Source organism: Somniosus microcephalus, chromosome 4, assembly GCF_052327205.1.
Source record: "Somniosus microcephalus isolate GS21.2 chromosome 4, FLI_Smic_1.0, whole genome shotgun sequence".
In the NCBI taxonomy this organism is placed as follows: domain Eukaryota; kingdom Metazoa; phylum Chordata; class Chondrichthyes; order Squaliformes; family Somniosidae; genus Somniosus; species Somniosus microcephalus.
Genome location: NC_140990.1, coordinates 68907319 through 68929472, shown reverse-complemented (window position 1 = coordinate 68929472; position 22154 = coordinate 68907319). Strand labels below are relative to the sequence as shown.

Below are 22154 nucleotides of genomic sequence, written 5' to 3'. Positions count from 1 at the left end.
TCCTGTCTGATATAAACCAATCCCATAGTCACTGACACCAATCTCCTCCTGTCTGATATAAACCAACCCCACTGTCACCAATTTCCTCCTGTCTGATATAAACCAACCCCACAGTCACTGACACCAGTCTCCTCCTGTCTGATATAAACCAACCCCACAGTCACTGACACCAATCTCCTCCTGTCTGATATAAACCAACCCCACAGTCACTGACACCAATCTCCTCCTGTCTGATATAAACCAATCCCATAGTCACTGTCACCAATCTCCTCCTGTCTGATATAAACCAACCCCACAGTCAGTGACACCAATCTCCTCCTGTCTGATATAAACCAACCCCACAGTCACCGACACCAATCTCCTCCTGTCTGATATAAACCAATCCCATAGTCACTGACACCAATCTCCTCCTGTCTGATATAAACCAATCCCATAGTCACTGACACCAATCTCCTCCTGTCTGATATAAACCAACCCCACTGTCACCAATTTCCTCCTGTCTGATATAAACCAACCCCACAGTCACTGACACCAGTCTCCTCCTGTCTGATATAAACCAACCCCACGGTCACTGACACCAATCTCCTCCTGTCTGATATAAACCAACCCCACTGGCCCAGAAAGATTAATCTCAGCTGTTACTTAGATTGGACTCGTCTCCATTCCCGTGCCGAGAGGATTGCTGTACCAGACGGGCAGGGCAACATTTGGGGACTCTCGATTCTCCACCAATTCCCATTCCCCTTCTTTCTGGTGGATAATGGAGATGCCGCTGTGTGTAATGTGCAAGTCAGTAAGAATTGTCAGCGAGGATTAATCAGCACTTTCTAATTGGAGATGTTAATCAGTGGAAACTTTCAGACAATAAATTGTAAATTTTGTACCAACGATTAATTTAGGATTGAAGTAAAAGTTCATAATTTTATTGTGAACTAATTTCTGATGGGAATTCCTGATCACAGACAGCGGTTCTTAAAGGGACACTGCAGCCCCGAGAACACAATCAGCTATATATCTAGAATATTAAACTCCAGCCCAGTTATAGGGTGATTAACATCAGCAGAAAGAAACCTCAACTGTCAAAATGAACATGGTTCAGTCCTGGATGTGATTAACAGCAGCAATAACAGCAGAATCCAACCCCTGCAGTCACTTGTGAACTTGCTGGTGTGTCAGCAGGTGGGATGACTGAGTGAATTCCTTCCCACACACGGGGCAGGCGAATGGCCCCTCCCCAGTGTGAACTCGCTGGTGTTCAATGAGGTTGGATGAGTGCCTGAACTTCTTCCCACAGTGAGAGCAAATGAACGGCCTCTCCCCAGTGTGAACACGCTAGTGTGTCAGCAGGTGGGATGATTTTGTGAATCCCTTTCCACACTCAGAGCAGGTGAATGGCCTCTCCCCAGTGTGAGTGTGTCGATGTGTCAGCAAATCCTTCGTGCTTTTAAAGCTCTTTTCACAGTCAGAACATTTAAAAGGTCTGTTATCAGTGTGAACAAGTTGGTGTTCAGTGAGGTGGGATGAATAAGTGAATCCCTTCCCACACATGGAGTAGGTGAACGGCCTCTCCCCAGTGTGAGTGCGTCGGTGTGTCAGAAGGCTGGATGACTGAATGAATCCCTTCCCACACACAAGACATGTGAACGGCCTCTCCCCAGTGTGAACTCGCTGGTGTCTCAGTAGATGTCTTGTGGTTTTAAAGATTGTGGTGTATGTGCCTTTAAGAGCCCCCTGTGTACTGTAATGCCGGTAATGGCCACTCGGGCTATATAAGCCTGTATATTGTCTTGTATCTGTTAGTTCACCTCCAGACTTTGTTCAGTAAACACCTGTGAAACCAACTCCTGCCTTCCGTGTCTCTATTCACACACGGATACAACAGTGGCGACGAATTGGAAACGGACTTACCTGCAATTCGGCAGCACATCAAGGAGATCGATTCCTCAGACGAAAGTCGAAGAAAAGCAAGAAAGAAAAAAAAAAACGTGGTTTGACCAGCTAGCCGAGCTGGTGGCAGGTACTGCAATAATCCTTCCTGGGCGGCGGGCTGGGGCTCCATCGGCTGGCTCTGCAGCAGGGCCGAGCAGCGAAGGTGGAGGCAAACAGAGACAGAGGGGGGGAGCACTCGGGAGACGGCCGGCGCTGCAAAGCAGGTCGGCGTTCGGACCAAGCAGAGGGAGGGAAAAGTCCCAGAGAGTCCGGCGGGAACGAGTCTCCACCTGTAAATAAAAACCGCAGAAAACAGCGTTGTCAGCAGCAGCAGCGGCGGGAAAGCGCGGGAAGCGCCGTTTTTTTTCTGCAGGGAAGAAAGGAAAGCGCGGGAGGCGCCATTTTTTTTTCAGGATGCCTAAGACTGGCAATATTAATGCTTTCAATAACGATATAGAGGATTGGACCACATATGTGGAAAGAGTGGAGGTATATTGCACAGCAAATGGAATAGAAAATGATAAAAAGGCATCAGTACTTCTAAATCTAATGGGCGCAAGGACATACGGGCTGTTACGAAACTTAATCACTCCAGCCAAACCAAAGGACAAGAATTTTAAGGAGATTGTTGATACCCTACAGGAGCACTTAAACCCAACACCGCTGCTGATAGCGGAACGATTCAAATTCTTCAAGAGGAATCAGCACAAGAATGAAAGTAACGCTGATTACCTCACCGAATTAAGGAAGCTATCAAAGCACTGCCGATTCGGGGCAGGACTGGCAGATTCTCTTCGAGACAAATTCGTCTGTGGTCTCCTAAGTGAAGGAACACAGAAAAGGCTACTTTCTGAAAAAGATTTGACACTGGACAAGGCTTTCAGTATGGCTGTATCATACGAAACAGCCGCAAGAGGAGCTGCAGAGATACAGCAAAAGACACAAGACTTCGGCACCCATGAAATGACACAGGGTTTCGAGAGATGTTATTGGTGCGGCAGATCCACCTGTGACCAGAGGGACTGCTGGTTCAAGGACAAAGCATGCAGGCAATGCGGAAAGATTGGACACATTGCACGTGTATGCCGATCTGGACACAAAAAATCCACGGACAGGAAAAAAATCAATAAGGAAAAGTACAAAAAGGTACAAATGATGATGGACAGTAGCTCCGAAGACCAGAAGAGCGATAGCGACTCCGGAAACAAGAGACTAAGCTGTCTCAAATTACAAAATGTAATTGCCAAAGAAGGTTACCAGACCATTTGGGTTACCCTCACGATAGCGGGGTCCCCAATTAAAATGGAGCTAGATACAGGATCAGCTCTGACCGTCATAAGTCGACGGGATTACGAGCGGCTATTTCCGCATATACCTTTGAAAGACACATCCATTATCTTGAAAACATATACGGGGCAGAAAGTATACCCCAAAGGGAAAATAAGGGTGCCTGTTGTATACAACGGCAAGGAAATACAGAAGTTGTATTTATACGTTCTGCAAGATGGTGGTCCACCGCTGCTGGGACGTGAATGGATCAGGAAGATACGTTTAGACTGGCACTCCATTCAGGCACTGACGGTGACCAGTAAGAAAAAAAATGATGACGTCATACCTGAACGATTAAAAGACATCTTGGCCAACGCCAAAGAAGTGTTTCAACAGAAACTAGGAACCTTGAAAGGCATCACCGCCTCAATAAAAGTGGAAGATGCGGCAATTCCCAAGTTTTTTAAGGCAAGGCCGGTGCCATACGCAATTCGTCCAGCAGTCAAGGCAGAGCTGGAGAATTTGGAAAAGGCAGGCGTATTATCCAAGATAGATTGGAGCGAGTGGGCAACACCCATCGTCCCGGTCATGAAGAAAACGTTGAATGATGATAAATCTGAAGAACAGAGAAAAATTCGCATCTGTGGGGACTTCAAGGTGACTGTAAACCCGGTCCTTCACACGGTACAGTATCCTCTTCCGAGGATAGAAGATATTTTCGCCTCACTATCCGGAGGGAAACGTTTCACCAAAATTGACTTGGCACAGGCATATCTACAGATGGAGGTTGAAGAGGCCTCTAAAAAGTATCTCACGATAAATACACACAAAGGCCTGTACCAGTACAATCGACTGGTTTTCGGAGTAGCATCAGCTCCAGCTATCTGGCAAAGAGCTATGGAGCAAGTCCTCCAAGGGATTCCGGGGACTCAATGCTACCTAGACGACATCCTTGTAACAGGAGAAAACGACAACGAGCACCTTGCCAATTTGGAGCAGGTGCTCACTCAGCTGAGGGAACGGGGCCTACGAGCAAATCGACCCAAGTGCTAATTTTCCAGAAACAAATATATTGTGGCCACATAATTAACGAGGAAGTCACCTGAAAAAATTGAAGCGGTCATAAAAGCCCCAGCACCTGAAAATGTCTCACAATTAAGGTCGTTCCTGGGGTTGATAAATTACTATCATAAATTTTTACCGAACTTGTCAACTCTTCTGCACCCTCTTAACGAACTGCTACAAACGGGAGTAATTTGGAAATGGAGCAAAGACTGTAAATGTGCCTTCCATAAATGCAAAGGCTTGATCACGTCCAAGGAAGTTTTGGCTCATTACAACCCACCACTACCAATCAGACTGGCGTGCGATGCATCCCCTTACGGCATAGGAGCGGTATTATCGCATAGATTCCCTGATGGCTCGGAGCGGCCGATAGCTTTTGCGTCACGCTCATTGAACTCAGCTGAGCGTAACTATGCCCAGATCGACAGGGAAGCACTCAGCCTGGTATGGGGAGTGAAAAAATTCAACCATTACCTACACGGACAAAAATTTACCTTGTTGACTGACCATCAACCCCTCGTCTCCATATTCAACCCTAAAAAGGGTGTTCCCATTATGACAGCGCAAAGGCTACAGAGGTGGTCCCTTTTCCTAGGGGCACACCAATATAACATAGAATACAAAGGATAAAAACAGCATGGGAATGCTGACGGTTTATCGCGCCTACTGTTGCCAATGGTAGAAGAGGCACCTACAGTAGACCCAGTGGAGATGTTCCACTCAACCATAGTGGAATGTCTACCAGTAAGAAATTCTGCCATTGAAAAGGAAACGAGAAATGACCCGACTCTCTCATGAGTCTACGATTTAACGGTGAAGGGATGGCCAGCACATGGAGAACCACTGTTGCCAGCATTCTCGCAAAGAAGAGAACAGCTGTCAGTGTGCCGAGGGACCTTGATGTGTGGATCCAGAGTGGTGATTCCACCCAAACTCCAGGATAAAGTGCTAAAGGAGCTTCACGAGAGGCATCTGGGTGGAGTGAAAATGAAGAACCTAGCCAGAGCGTTTGTGTGGTGGCCAGGTATCGATGGAGACATCGAAGAAATGACCAAGGGCTGTCTAGGATGCCAGAAGGTCCAAAACGCCCCACCACAAGCCCCTCTACATCCATGGGAGTGGCCCTCAGCTCCATGGCAAAGGGTACACATCGACTTTGCTGGTCCATTTATGGACTCAATGTTCTTAATCGCGGTTGATGCACACTCCAAGTGGCCGGAGGTAATAAAGATGTCCTCCACCACCACGGAAAAAAACATCACAGTATTAAGGACCATATTTGCCAGGAATGGGCTGCCTGAACAGATCTGTTCTGATAATGGACCGCAATTTGTGTCCGAAGAATTCAGGAAGTTCTTAAAAAATAATGGGGTTAAGCACTACACGTCTGCCCCATACCATCCCGCCACCAATGGATTGGCTGAAAGGTTTGTCCAGACCTTCAAGAAGGCCATAAAGGCCATGGGTAATGAAGACATAAAACTTCAGCACAAGGTAGATAACTTCTTGTTTGCATACAGGAATGCAACACATGTGGTTACAAACCAAACTCCCGCCATGATGTTCTTCAATAGAAGCCTAAGATGCCAGCTGGATTTGATCAAGCCAAACATCAGAAGGGACGTGGAGAACCGGCAATTTCAAGGCATGAATGAAAGGCCAACAAGAACCTTCCAGATAGGTCAACAAGTTTTGGCCCAGGACTACCGTACCAAGAAATGGCAGCCTGGAACTATTTGCACACGACTAGGACCGCTGATGTATACTGTGGACATTGGAGAATGCATAATAAGGCGCCATGCTGACCAGATCATAGAGTCATCCGAAAAGGGACAACCTACACCACAACTCTATACGCCTAATGATGAAGTAGAGATACCCATAGTATCTACCTCCGATCCGGTGATACTGGAACCAGATGAACCCGACACTGGCATTCAAGCCGAATCAGCCTTGCCAAAAGAACCTACTCCACCACCAGAAACTAGTACACCACCGAGGCGTTACCCGGACCGAGTCAGGAAGCCTCCAGAGAGACTGACTTATAATTGATTAACTGCAGCAAATGTGTAGATTATTGTTCTTGTAACATGTTAATTAATGATTACTATAAATATTATGTACTGGTTGTCTAAAAGGGGAGGAATTGTGGTGTATGTGCCTTTAAGAGCCCCCTGTGTACTGTAATGTCAGTAATGGCCACTCGGGATATATAAGCCTGTATATTGTCTTGTATCTGTTAGTTCACCTCCAGACTTTGTTCAGTAAACACCTGTGAAACCAACTCCTGCATTCCGTGTCTCCATTAACACACGGATACAACAAAGATCTTCTCACATTGAGAACATTTAAAATGTCTCTCATCAGTGTGAACAATTTGGTGTGCAGTGAGGGTGGTTAAAGAAGCGAATCACTTCCCACAGATGGTGCAGGTGAACGCCCTCTCCCCAGTGTGAACTCGCTGGTGTGTCAGAAGGGTGGATGACCGAGTGAATCCCTTCCCACAAACGGTGCAGGTGAACGGCCTCTCCCCGATGTGACTGCATTGGTGTTCAATGAAGTTGTGTGATTGTCTGAACACCTTCCCGCAGTGAGAGCAACCGAACTGTCTCTCAGTGTGAATGAACTGGTGTTTAACCAGGCCCTCGGAGCTTTTAAAGCTGTTCCCACAATCAGAACTGTTAAAAGGCCTTTAATCAGTGTGAACTCGCTGGTGTCTCAGTAGGTGGGACAAAAAATTGAATCCTTTCCCACACACGGAGCAAGTGAACGGCCTCTGCCCGGTGTGAGTACTTTGGTGTGTCAGCAGACTGGATGACTGAGTGAATCCCTTCCCACACGTGGAGCAGGTGAACGGCCTCTCCCCAGTGTGACTGCGTCGATGAGTTTCCAGCTGGGATGAGTAATTGAATCCCTTCCCACAGTCCCCACATTTCCAAGGTTTCTCCATGGTGTGGGTGTCCTTGTGTCTCTCCAGGTTGGATGATCAGTTAAAGCCTCATACACACACAGAACACGTGTACGGTTTCTCCCTGCTGTGAACGGTGCGATGTTTTTTCAGGCTGTGTAACTGGTTAAAGCTCTTTCCACAGTCAGTGCACTGGAACACTCTCACTCAGGTGTGTGTATCTCGGTGCTTTTCCAGTCACACTGATGTTTGAAATCTTTTCCCACAGACAGAACAGACAAACATTTCTCCTTCCACATTCAAAGGCTGATGATATTCCCTGTAAAAAGCAGTTTACAAAAGACATCACTAAGTTCAGGATAAAATTGCAGAACAGATAACTCTAGTTTCTATGGAACATTCTTTCCTCTCTTATTACCTAGAATTACCCAGATTGTACAGCACAGAAACAGGCCATTCGGCCCAACTGGTCCATGCAGTGTTTATGCTCCACACGAGCCTCCTCCCATCTCTCTTCATCTCACCCTATCAGCATCTCCTTCTATTCCTTTCTCCCATGTGTTTATCCAGCTTCCCGTTAAATACATCCCTGCTCTTCGCCTCAACTACTCCCTGTGGCAGCAAGTTCCATATTCTCACCGCTCTCTGGGTGAAGGAGTTTAAACTAAATACAATAAGTTGAGAGGGGAAGTGAAGATGAAAATCAGATTTGCAAAGAGAGAATATGAGAGTAGAATGGCGGTTAACATAAAAAGGAACCCAAAAATCTTCTACTGGCATGTAAACAGTAAGCGGGTAGTAAGAGGCGGGGTGGGGCCTATTAGAAACAAAGAAGGTGATATATGCTTAGATGCGCACGGCAAGGCTAGAATACACAATAAGTACTATGTATCGGTGTTTACTAAGGAGGTGGATGCTGACAAAATATTGGTAGAAGTGGAAAAGGTAGAAAGAATGGAAAGGGTTAAAATTGATAGACAGGATGCACTAGAAAGGCTGGGTATGCTTAGAGTGGACAAGTCGCCTGGTCCAGATGGCTTGCATCCCAGGTTGCTAAGGGAATTGAGGGAAGAGATAGCGGAAGGGCTTGCCATAATTTTCCAATCTTCCCTAGATATGGGGGAGGTGCCTGAGGATTGGAAAGTGGCAAATGTGACACCATTGCTCAAGAAAGGGTGTAAGGACAATCCTAGTAACTACAGGCCGGTCAGTTTAACATCAGTGGTGGGTAAAGTTTTAGAAACAATAATCAAGGTAAAAATGAACGGGCATTTGGAGAAATTTAAGCTAATTAAGGAGAGCCAACACAGGTTTGTAAAAGGAAGATCGTATTTGACTAATCTAATTGAATTTTTTGATGAAGTAACAGAGAGGATTGATGAAGGGAATGCAATGGATGTTGTCTACATGGATTTTCGGAAGGCGTTTGACAAAGTACCACATAGAAGGCTGGTTACAACATTGAGGCTCATGGAATAGGTGGGTCAGTGGCAGCTTGGATAAGGAATCGGCTTAAGGACAGAAAACAGCGAGTTGTGGTAAATGGCTGTTTTTCAGACTGGAGGATGGTAGACAGTGGTGATCCCCAAGGGTCAGTGCTGGGGCCACTGCTTTTTTAATACATATAAATGACCTGGATATTGGAATACAGCGTAGAATTTCTAAATTTGCCGATGACACCAAACTTGGGGGTGTGGCAAACAGTGACGATGACATCAATTGACTGCAACAGGACATAGAAAGGCTAGTAGAATGGGCAGACAAGTGGCAGATGGAATTTAATACAGAGAAGTATGAGGTGATGCATTTTGGCAGAAGGAACAGGGAGAGGCAATATACACTTAATGGCAGGGACAGCGGAGCCTGGGAGGTAAAGTGCACAGGTCCCTGAAGGTGGCAGGACCTGGAATTCGCTGCCGACGGAAGTGGTGGAAGCGGAGACACTCAATGTTTTCAAGGGGAGAATGGATAGGCACTTGAGGGAAATAAACTTGCAGGGCTACGGGGATAGAGTGGGGGAATGGGACTGACTGGATTGCTCTACAGAGAGCCAGCACGGACTCGATGGGCCGAATGGCCTCCTTCTGTGCCATTATGACTCTAAATAGGTCTTTGCCAATGAGCACTACTGCCTCTTTTGTGCATTTCCTGGTGCGGCTAAACAGTTGATATTTTCTGATCAAAAAGAGCTGAGCTCGGCAGCATTAGTCCTATTTTGCCTCCTTTGGAAACCAGGTGTACGAGCAAAGTGAGCGCAGCCTTCACAGCAACCGCAATAAAATTGTTACAGATGTGAAGGAACTTTGTGTCAGTGCACTGGACCACAAACAAATTATGTGTGTCGATTATTGTCTCACTGCACTACTGAGATATTTTAAAGGTGCTATATAAAAGTAAGTTGTTGTTGGTTGAGTTTGCGGTGTGTAAATGCTGCCCTTCTCACAGCCTGTAAAAGGAGTTTACAAAAGCCATCACTGAGTGTCCAGGAAAGAAATTGACAAGATTCTCTCCTCCTGGTTCCTGGCCAAGGGGGCCGCGCATGCGCCCTACTACCCCCTGAGCCTCTCAAGATGGCGGCTGTTACCCCGAGCCTGTCACCGGGAGAAAACCCCGCAGCTGCTGCCCCGCTCGTGACAAACGCCCGGCAGCTCTTGTTCGGGGCCTGAGGCCCACCCCGGGTGTTTGTGAAGCGGATAATGTTGAGTGTTTTAATAACGGGGCCTGGGGCCGCACTCGGGGTGTGAGCGGCCCGCGTCCCCCGGGATTCATGAACCCGCTCCCTGAGCTCTCTCACCTGATGTGTCAGCGGCTGCTGCCAAGGTCCGCGCATGCTCAGCTCACACTGCCGGGTGATTGACGGGAGCTCCGGACCAATAGGAAGAGCGGGGCGGGACTGGAGGACAGAGCGGGCAGCGGGTCCTCCAACCAATCGGCGTGTAGGAGGGGCGGGGCTGACCTTTAAACCTGAACAACAGAAGGTGAGCTGAGCATGCGCGGGAGAGGTTTGTTGGGCAGTGTGAGCTGAGCATGCGCGGGTGGCGAGGCTGCAGCAGGTCAGAGGGAGGGGGGTTAATGAACCCCGGGGGGACGCGGGCTTCACACACCCCGCGTGCGGCCCTAGGCCCGATTATAAGAGCAGTGAACATTATCAGCCCCACCCGCGGGTTCCTGTTTCACTCCGGCCCGAATCTCAACAAAGCGCCAAACTCCGGGACAGACAGGAAGTGAGTCAGGGAGCGTCTGTAAATGGAGGAGAAATGGAGACTGGTCAGGGAGCGTCTGTAAATGAAGGAAAAATGGGGACTGGTCAGGGAGCGTCTGTAAATGGAGGAGAAATGGTGACTGGTCAGGGAGCATCTGCAAATGGAGGAGAAATGGAGACTGGTCAGGGAGCGTCTGTAAATGGAGGAGAAATGGTGCCTGGTCAGGGAGCGTCTAAATGGAGGACAAATAGAGATTGGTCAGGGGCGTCTGTAAATGGAGGAGAAATGGTGACTGGTCAGGGAGCGTCTGTAAATGGAGGAAAAATGGAGACTGGTCAGGGAGCGTCTGTAAATGGAGGAGAAATGGAGACTGGTCAGGGAGCATCTGTAAATGGAGGGAAAATGGAGACTGGTCAGGGAGCGTCTGTAAATGGAGGAGAAATGGAGACTGGTCAGGGAGCGTCTGTAAATGGAGGAAAAATGGTGACTGGTCAGGGAGCATCTGTAAATGGAGGAGAAATGGAGAATGATCAGGGAGCGTCTATAAATGGAGGAGAAATGGCGACTGGTCAGGGAACCTCTAGAAATGGAGGAGAAATGGCGACTGGTCAGGGAGCGTCTGTAAATGGAGGAGAAATGGAGACCGGTCAGTGCGCATCTGTAAATGGAGGAGAAATGGAGACTGGTCACGGACCGTCTGTAAATGGAGGAGAAATGGAGACTGGTCAGGGAGCGTGTATAAATGGAGGAGAAATAGAGACTGGTCAGGGAGCGTCTCTAAATGGAGGAGAAATGGAGACTGGTCAGGGAGCGTGTATAAATGGAGACTGGTCAGGGAGCGTCTGTAAATGGATGAGAAATGGAGACTGGTCAGGGAGCGTCTGTAAATGGAGGAGAAGTGGAGACTGGTCAGGGAGCGTCCTTCACCTAAACTGATAAATATTACACAGGGACAGTTTATAGGGAGGGACCGAGTGGGAAAGGGGGTTTTAGAAGTCCGGAATTAAAATTAAAATATTGTCAAAATGAAAATATTGTCATGATGATTAAATTAGATTTAGAATGAAATTCTAAACACAAGACAGATTTTCTTTATTTCATATACATTTGACCCGCTGAGTGTTTCCAGCGTTTTCTGTTGTTATTTCAGATTTCCAGCATTCGCAGTATTTTGCTATTGTATGTTTACATAGAGGCTGCTAGATTCTGAATTAAAAGACTAACTGCCCAGAAACTCTTGAATTGAAGCTTTTTTTCAATCCCTCCTTGGCCTCACCCCTCCCGATCTCTGTAACCTCCTCCAGCCCTACAACCCTCCCAGATAGTTGCACCCCTCCAATTCTGGCCTCTTGCACGTCCCCAGTTTTAATCGCTCCACCATTGGCGGCCGTGCCTTCAGCTACTGGGCCCTAAGCTCTGGAATTTGTTCCCCAAACTCCCCGACTCTCTTTCCTCTTTTAAGCCGCTCCTTAAAACCTACCTCTTTTGCGCTAATATCTCCTTATGCGGTTTGGTGTCAAATTTTGTTTGATAATAGGCTTCTGTGAAGCACCTTGGGACATGTTACTATGTTAATGGCGCTACATAAATGCAAGTTGTTGTTATTCTCTACACAGAGACCTTCCCTGTTGGAGAGGTCCATAAACATCATTGTGCTGTCTCGGCAACGGGCAAAGCCATCTGTCTTAACTATCAATTTAAGAAGTTTATAGTTCCAATTAACTCCTGAGGCACGACACTCAATTGTGGGAAGAAAATATACTGAAGGAGCTGTTAGTTACAAAAACAATTTGCCAAGCCTATGTCTATGGAAGATCGAGTTAGAGCGAGCACATCTGTAAAAGGAATGCAGCTGGAAGTAATATTCCTTGCAGTTCGATGGAGGCCCTTTGTTAGTTCATTAATTGTAAGATTAGTTTGAGGTTGTTTGTTCTGTAACTTTCCTTCAGCAGGATGATCTGATTGACAGATGTAACAAGAATCACGCAGGCTCTACTTTTCGGGCCTTAATAGAGGGGCAGTTAGCAGCTTGGTTGAGAGTCCGTTCCCCGGGGATAAGAAAGCTGACTGCTGCAGTCAAGGTGGAACATCTTGTGGTGCCTCCCAGATCTGCTAACTATCGGTCTGCTCAGTTGGTGGACACTGCCTGTCAGAAGAACTTTACTACACAATTATAATATTGTATGAATATCATAATTAGTATTTATTTGTAGAATCTGTTATATGAGGAAAATTTTCACAGCGGGGAGAAACCGTACACATGTTCTGTGTGTAGACGAGGCTTCAACCGATCGTCCAACCTGGAGAGACACAAGGACACCCGCACCATGGAGAAACCGTGGGAATGTGGAGACTGGGAAGGGATTCTCTTGCCCATCTGAGCTGGAAATTCATTGGCGCAGTCACACCGGGGAGAGGCCATTCACCTGCTCCATGAGGGGGAAGGGATTCACTCGTTCATCCTACCTCACTACACACCAGCTTGTTCACAGTGATGATGGATCTTTTAAATGCTCTGACTGTGAGAAGAGCTTTAAAAGCAGAAATTCTTTGCTGGCACACCAACGCACTCACACAGAGGAAAGGCCATTCACCTGCTCCGTGTGTGCGAAGGGATTTGCTCGTTCATTCAACTTGCTGGCACACCAACACACTCACAGCGGGGAGAGGCCGTTCACCTGCTCCGTGTGTTGGAAGGTATTCACAGAGTCTGCCAACCTCACTGCACACCAACTTGTTCACACCAAGAAGAGACCTTTAGAATGTTCTGACTCTGAGAAGAGCTTCAAAAGCACAAGGGATCTGCTGACACACCAACGAGTTCACACTGGGGAGAGACCGTTCACCTGCTCCGTGTGTGGGAAGGGCTTCACTTCATCAGCCAACCTTACTTCACACCAACTTGTTCACACTGATAAGAGACCATTTAAATGTTCTGACTGAGAAGACCTTTAAAATGAAAAATGAGCTGCTGACATGGGGATTCCAACCCTTGGACTGTACATGGGGATTCCAACCCTGGGACTGTACATGGGGATCCTAACCCTGGGGCCGTACATGGGGATTCTAACCCTGGGACTGTACATGGGGATTCTAACCCTGGGGCCGCACATGGGGATTCTAACCCAGAGACTGTACATGGGGATTCTAACCCCGGGACTGTACATGGGGATTCTAACCCTGGGAATGTACATGGGGATTCTAACCCTGGGACTGTACATGGGGATTCTAACCCCGGGACTGTACATGGGGATTCTAACCCTGGGACTATACATGGGGATTCTAACCCTGGGACTGTACATGGGGATTCTAACCCTGGGAATGTACATGGGGATTCTAACCCTGGGACTGTACATGGGGATTATAACCCTGGGACTGTACATGGGGATTCTAACCCTGGGACTGTACATGGGGATTCTAACCCTGGGACTGTATTTCGGGATTCTAACCCTGGGGCTGTGCATGGGGATTCTAACCCTGGGACAGTACACGGGGATTCTAACCCTGGGACTGTACATGGGGATTCTAACCCTGGGACTGTACATGGGGATTCCAACCCTGGGACTCTACATGGGGATTCCAACCCTGGGACAGGACATGGGGATTCTAACCCTGGGACTGTACATGGGGATTCTAACCCTGGGACTGTACATGGGGATTCTAACACTGGGACTGTACATGGGGATTCTAACCCTGGGACTGTACATAGGGATTCTAACCCTGGGACTGTACATGGGGATTCTAACCCTGGGACTGCATATGGGGATTCTAAACCTGGGACTGTACATGGGGATTCTAACCCTGGGACTGTACATGGGGATTCTAACCCTGGGACTGTACATGGGGATTCTAACCCTGGGACTGTACATGGGGATTCTAACGCTGCGACTGTACATGGGGCTTCTAACCCTGGGACTATACATGGGGATTCTAACCCTGGGACTGTACAGGGGGTTTCTAACCCTGAGACTGTACATGGGGATTCTAACCCTGGGACTGTACATGGGGATTCTAAACCTGGACAGTACACGGGGTTTCTAACCCTGGGACTCTGCATGGGGATTCTAACCCTGGGACTGTACATGGGGATTCTAACCCTGGGATTGTACATGTGGATTCTAACCCTGGGACTGTACATGGGGATTCTAACCCTGGGACTGTACATGGGGATTCTAACCCTGGGGCTGTACATGGGGATTCTAAACCTGGGACTGTACATGGGGATCCTAACCCTGGGATTGTACATGGGATTCTAACCCTTGGATTGTACATGGTATTCTAATCTTGGGACAGTACATGGGGATTCTAACCCTGGGACTGTACATGGGGATTCTAACCCTGGGACTCTACATGGGGATTCTAACCCTGGGACTCTACATGGGGATTCTAACCCTGGAACTGTACATGGGGATTCTAACCCTGGGACTGTACATGGGGATTCTAACCCTGGGACTGTACATGGGGATTCTAACCCTGGGACTGTACATGGGGATTCTAACCCTGGGACTGTACATGGGGATTCTAACCCTGGGACTGTACATGGGGATTCTAACCCTGCGACTGTACATGGGGATTCTAACCCTGGGACTATACATGGGGATTCTAACCCTGGGACTGTACAGGGGGATTCTAACCCTGAGACTGTACATGGGGATTCTAACCCTGGGACTGTACATGGGGATTCTAACCCTGGACAGTACATGGGGTTTCTAACCCTGGGACTCTACATGGGGATTCTAACCCTGGGACTGTACATGGAGGTCCTAACCCTGGACAGTACACGGGGATTCTAACCCTGGGATTCTGCATGGGGATTCTAACCCTGGGACTGTACATGGGGATTCTAACCCTGGGACTGTACATGTGGATTCTAACCCTGGGACTGTACATGGGGATTCTAACCCTGGGACTGTACATGGGGATTCTAACCCTGGGGCTGTACATGGGGATTCTAAACCTGGGACTGTACATGGGGATCCTAACCCTGGGATTGTACATGGGATTCTAACCCTTGGATTGTACATGGGATTCTAACCTTGGGACAGTACATGGGGATTCTAACCCTGGGACTGTACATGGGGATTCTAACCCTGGGACTCTACATGGGGATTCTAACCCTGGGACTCTACATGGGGATTCTAACCCTTGGATTGTACATGGGATTCTAACCTTGGGACAGTACATGGGGATTCTAACCCTGGAACTGTACATGGGGATTCTAACCCTGGGACTGTACATGGGGATTCTAACCCTGGGACTATATATGGGGATTCTAACCCTGGGACTGTGCATGGGGATTCTAACCCTGGGACTGTACATGGGGATTCTAACCCTGAGACTGTAGATGAGGATTCTAACCCTTGGACTGTACATGGGGATTCTAACCCTGGGACTGTACATGGGGATTCTAACCCTAGGACTGTACATGGGGATTCTAACCCTGGGACTGTACATGGGGATTCTAACCCTGGGACTGTACATGGGGATTCTAACCCTGGGACTGTACATGGGTATTCGAACCCTGGACAGTACATGAGGATTCTAACCCTGGGACTGTACATGGGGATTCTAACCCTGGGACTGTACATGGGGATTCTAACCCTGGGACTGTACATGGGGATTCTAACCCTGGGACTGTACATGGGGATTCTAACCCTGGGACTCTACATGGGGATTCTAACCCTGGGACTCTACATGGGGATTCTAACCCTTGGATTGTACATGGGATTCTAACCCTGGGACTGTACATGGGGATTCTAACCCTGGGACTATATATGGGGATTCTAACCCTGGGACTCTGCATGGGGATTCTAACCCTGGGACTGTACATGGGGATTCTAACCCTGAGACTGTAGATGAGGATTCTAACCCTTGGACTGTACATGGGGATTCTAACCCTGGGACTGTACATGGGGATTCTAACCCTAGGACTGTACATGGGGATTCTAACCCTGGGACTGTACATGGGGATTCTAACCCTGGGACTGTACATGGGGATTCTAACCCTGGGACTGTACATGGGTATTCGAACCCTGGACAGTACATGAGGATTCTAACCCTGGGACTGTACATGGGGATTTTAACCCTGGGACTGTACATGGGGATTCTAACCCTGGGACTGTACATGGGGATTCTAACCCTGGGACTGTACATGGGGATTCTAACCCTGGGACTGCACATGGGTATTCGAACCCTGGACAGTACATGGGGATTCTAACCCTGGGACTGTACATGGGGTTTCTAACCCTGGGACTATACATGGGGATTCTAACCTGGGACTGTACATTGGGATTCTAACCCTGGGACTGTACATGGGGATTCCAACCCTGGGACTGTACAGGGGGATTCTAACCCTGAGACTGTACATGAGGATTCTAACCCTGGGACTGTACATGTGGATTCTAACCCTGGGACTGCACATGGGGATTCTAACCCTAGGACTGTACATGGGGATTCTAATCCTGGGACTGTACATGGGGATTCTAACCCAGGGACTGTACATGGGGATACTAACCCTGGGACTGTACATGGGTATTTGAACCCTGGACAGTACATGGGGATTCTAACCCTGGGACTGTACATGGGGATTCTAACCCTGGGACTGTACATGGGGATTCTAACCCTGGGACTGTACATGGGGATTCTAACCCTGGGACTGTACATTGGGATTCCAGGCCTGGGACTGTACATGGGGATTCTAACCCTGGGACTGTACATGGGGATTCTAACCCTGGGACTGTACATGGGGATTCTAACCGTGGGACTGTACATGTGTATTCAAACCCTGGGGCCATACATGGGGATTTTAACCCTGGGACTGTACATGGGAATTCTAACCCTGGGACTGTACATGGGGATTCTAACCCTGGGACTGTATTTGGGGATTCTAACCCTGGGACTGTACACAGGGATTCTAACCCTGGGACTGTACATGGGGATTCTAACCCTCGGACGGTACATGGGGATTCTAACCCTGGAACTGTACATGGGGATTCTAACCCTGGGACTGTACATGGGGATTTTTACCCTGGGACTGTACATGGGGATTCTAACCCTGGGACTGTACATTGGGATTCTAACCCTGGGACTGTACATGGGGATTCTAACCCTGGGACTGTATTTGGGGATTCTAACCCTGGGACTGTACATGGGGATTCTAACCCTGGGACTGTACATGGGGATTCTAACCCTGGGACTGTACATGGGGATTCTAACCCTGGGACTGTACATGGGGATTCTAACCCTGGGACTGTACATGGGGATTCTAACCCTGGGACTGTACATGGGGATTCTAACCCTGGGACTGTACATGGGGATTCTAACCCTGGAACTGTACATGGGGATTCTAACCCTGGGACTGTACATGGGGATTCTAACCCTGGGACTGTACATGGGGATTCTAACCCTGGGACTGTACATGGGGATTCTAACCCTGGGACTGTACATGGGGATTCTAACCCTGGGGCTGTACATGGGGATTCCAACCCTGGGACTGTACATGGGGATTCTAACCCTGGGATTGTACGTGGGATTCTAACCCTGGGATTGTACATGGGATTCCAACCTTGGGACAGTACATGGGGATTCTAACCCTGGGACTGTACAAGAGGATTCTAACCCTGGGACTCTACATGGGGATTCTAACCCTGGGACTGTACATGGGGATTCTAACCCTTTGACAGTACATGGGGATTCTAACCCTGGGACTGTACATGGGGATTCTAACCCTGCGACTATACATGGGGATTCTAACCCTGGAACTGTTCATGGGGATTCTAACCCTGGGACTCTACATGGGGATTCTAAACCTGGGACTGTACATGGGGATTCTAACCCTGGGACTGTACATGGGGATTCTAACCCTGGGACTCTACATGGTGATTCTAACCCTGGGACTGTACATGGGGATTCCAACCCTGGAACTGTACATGGGGATTCTAACCCTGGGACTGTACATGGGGATTCTAACCCTGGAACTGTACATGGGGATTCTAACCCTGGGACTCTACATGGTGATTCTAACCCTGGGACTGTACATGGGGATTCTAACCCTGGGACTGTACATGGGGATTCTAACCCTGGAACTGTACATGGTGATTCCAACCCTGGGGCAGTACATGGGGATTCTAACCCTGGGACTGTACATGGGGATTCTAACCCTGGGACTGTACATGGGGATTCTAAACCTGGGACTGTACATGGGGATTCTAACCGTGGGACTGTACATGGGGATTCTAACCCTGGGACTGTACATGGGGATTCTAACCCTGGGACTCTACATGGTGATTCCAACCCTGGGGCAGTACATGGGGATTCTAACCCTGGGACTGTACATGGGGATTCTAACCCTGGGACTGTACATGGGGATTCTAAACCTGGGACTGTACATGGGGATTCTAACCGTGGGACTGTACATGGGGATTCTAACCCTGGGACTGTACATGGGGATTCTAACCCTGGGACTGTACATGGGGATTCTAACCCTGGGACTGTACATGGGGATTCTAACCCTGGGACTGTACATGGGGATTCTAACCCTGGGACTGTAGATGGGGATTTTAACCCTGGGACTGTACATGCGGTCCCTGAATTTAGTTTTGCTGTGCAAATAGTCCCTGAGTTTGTTGTCCTATCATAATTCAGCCCTGGGTTAATGGTCCCTGGATTTGGTGTCAGAGTCTAAGTGGTCACTGGATTTAATGTCTCAGTGTAAATGTTTCCTCAATTAGTTGTCATTGTATAACTGGACTGTAGATTTGGTGTCATAGTGTAAATGGCCCCTTGATTTGATGTCACACTGTAAGTGGTCCCTGGATGTTTTTGTCACAGTGTAAGTGATCCCTGGATTTGGTGTCTCAGTGTAACTCGTCCCTGGATTTGGTGTCTCAATGTAACTAGTCCCTGGATTTGGTGTCTCAATGTAACTAGTCCCTGGATTTGATCTCTCAATGCAAGTAGTCTCTGGATTTGGTGTCACATTGTAAGTGGTCCCTAGATTTGATATCAGCAACAACTTACATTTATATAGCATATTTAACATAGTAAAAGGTCACCAGGCGCTGAACAAGAGCAATATAAAAGAACATGTTTGACACCGAGCCACAGAAGGAGATAGCAGGAAAGATGACCAAAAGCTTTATCAAAGAGGTAGGTTTTAAGGAGCATCTTAAAGGGGGAGAGGCTGAGAGTTTTAGGGAGGGAATTCCAGAGCTTAAGGCCAACTCCTCTTTCACACTTGCCTTCCAACGCCCCTCACCCCAACTCCTCTTTCACCCCTAATCTCCAACCCCCCCTCACCCCAACTCCTCTTTCACACCTACTCTCCAACCCCCCTCACCCCAACTCCTCTTTCACCCCAACTCTCCAACCCCCCTCACCCCAACTCCTCTTTCACCCCAACTCTCCAACCCCCTCACCCCAACTCCTCTTTCACACCTACTCTCCAACCCCCCTCACCCCAACTCCTCTTTCACCCCAACTCTCCAACCCCCCCTCACCCCAACTCCTCTTTCACCCCAACTCTCCAACCCCCCTCACCCCAACTCCTCTTTCACCCCAACTCTCCAACCCCCTCACCCCAACTCCTCTTTCACACCTACTCTCCAACCCCCCTCACCCCAACTCCTCTTTCACCCCAACTCTCCAACCCCCCCTCACCCCAACTCCTCTTTCACCCCAACTCTCCAACCCCCTCACCCCAACTCCTCTTTCACACCTACTCTCCAACCCCCCTCACCCCAACTCCTCTTTCACCCCTACTCTCCAACCCCCCTCACCCCAACTCCTCTTTCACCCCTACTCTCCAACCCCCTCACCCCAACTCCTCTTTCACCCCTACTCTCCAACCCCCCTCACCCCAACTCCTCTTTCACCCCTACTCTCCAACCCCCTCACCCCAACTCCTCTTTCACCCCTAATCTCCAACCCCCTCACCCCAACTCCTCTTTCACCCCTAATCTCCAACCCCCCCTCACCCCAACTCCTCTTTCACACCTGCTCTCCAACCCCCCTCACCCCAACTCCTCTTTCACCCCTACTCTCCAACCCCCTCACCCCAACTCCTCTTTCACCCCTACTCTCCAACACCCTCACCCCAACTCCTCTTTCACCCCAGCTCTCCAACCCCCCTCAGCCCAACTCCTCTTTCACCCCTAATCTCCAACCCCCCCTCACCCCAACTCCTCTTTCACCCCTAATCTCCAACCCCCCCTCACCCCAACTCCTCTTTCACCCCTACTCTCCAACCCCCCTCACCCCACCTCCTCTTTCACCCCTAATCTCCAACCCCCCCTCACCCCAACTCCTCTTTCACCCCTACTCTCCAACCCCCTCACCCCAACTCCTCTTTCACCCCTACTCTCCAACCCCCCTCACCCCAACTCCTCTTTCACCCCTATTCTCCAACCCCCCCTCCCCCAACTCCTCTTTCACCCCTACTCTCCAACCCCCTCACCCCAACTCCTCTTTCATCCCTACTCTCCAACCCCCTCCCCCCAACTCCTCTTTCACCCCTACTCTCCAACCCCCCTCACCCCAACTCCTCTTTCACCCCTACTCTCCAACCCCCTCACCCCAACTCCTCTTTCACCCCTACTCTCCAACCCCCCTCACCCCAACTCCTCTTTCACCCCTACTCTCCAAACCCCCTCACCCCAACTCCTCTTTCACCCCTACTCTCCAAACCCCCTCACCCCAACTCCTCTTTCACCCCTACTCTCCAACCCCCCTCACCCCAACTCCTCTTTCACCCCTACTCTCCAAACCCCCTCACCCCAACTCCTCTCACCCCTACTCTCCAACCCCCCTCACCCCAACTCCTCTTTCACCCCTACTCTCCAACCCCCCTCACCCCAACTCCTCTTTCACCCCTACTCTCCAACCCCCCTCACCCCAACTCCTCTTTCACCCCTACTCTCCAACCCCCCTCACCCCAACTCCTCTTTCACCCCTACTCTCCAACCCCCCTCACCCCAACTCCTCTTTCACCCCTACTCTCCAACCCCCCTCACCCCAACTCCTCTTTCACCCCTACTCTCCAACCCCCTCACCCCAACTCCTCTTTCACCCCTACTCTCCAACCCCCCTCACCCCAACTCCTCTTTCACCCCTACTCTCCAACCCCCTCAACCCAACTCCTCTTTCACCCCTACTCTCCAACCCCCTCACCCCAACTCCTCTTTCACCCCTACTCTCCAACCCCCCTCACCCCAACTCCTCTTTCACCCCTACTCTCCAACCCCCCTCACCCCAACTCCTCTTTCACCCCAGCTCTCCAACCCCCCTCACCCCAACTCCTCTTTCACCCCTACTCTCCAACCCCCCTCACCCCAACTCCTCTTTCACCCCTACTCTCCAATCCCCCTCACCCCAACTCCTCTTTCACCCCTACTCTCCAACCCCCCTCACCCCAACTCCTCTTTCACCCCTACTCTCCAACCTCCTCACCCCAACTCCTCTTTCACCCCTACTCTCCAACCCCATCACCCCAACTCCTCTTTCACCCCTACTCCCCAACCCCCTCACCCCAACTCCTCTTTCACCCCTACTTTCCAACCCCCTCACCCCAACTCCTCTTTCACCCCTACTCTCCAAACCCCCTCACCCCAACTCCTCTTTCACCCCTACTTTCCAACCCCCTCACCCCAACTCCTCTTTCACCCCTACTCTCCAACCCCCTCACCCCAGCTCCTCTTTCACCCCAACTCTCCAACCCCCTCACCCCAACTCCTCTTTCACCCCTACTCTCCAACCCCCCTCACCCCAACTCCTCTTTCACCCCT

At 49.4% G+C, this 22154-nt stretch overlaps 1 protein-coding gene and 1 pseudogene across 1 annotated transcript; one reads left to right on the top strand and one right to left on the bottom strand.

Moving 5' to 3' along the window:
- Positions 1–1424: 1424 nt before the first annotated feature.
- On the bottom strand, positions 1425–7308 carry LOC147119141 (uncharacterized; annotated as a pseudogene).
- Positions 7309–9741: 2433 nt separating this feature from the next.
- On the top strand, positions 9742–13317 carry LOC147119140 (uncharacterized). Its single transcript, XM_085984039.1, has 2 exons — positions 9742–9824; positions 12777–13317. Exons 1-2 carry the CDS (start codon positions 9742–9744, stop codon positions 13315–13317), a joined length of 624 nt encoding a protein of 207 aa, XP_085840165.1.
- Positions 13318–22154: the final 8837 nt, after the last annotated feature.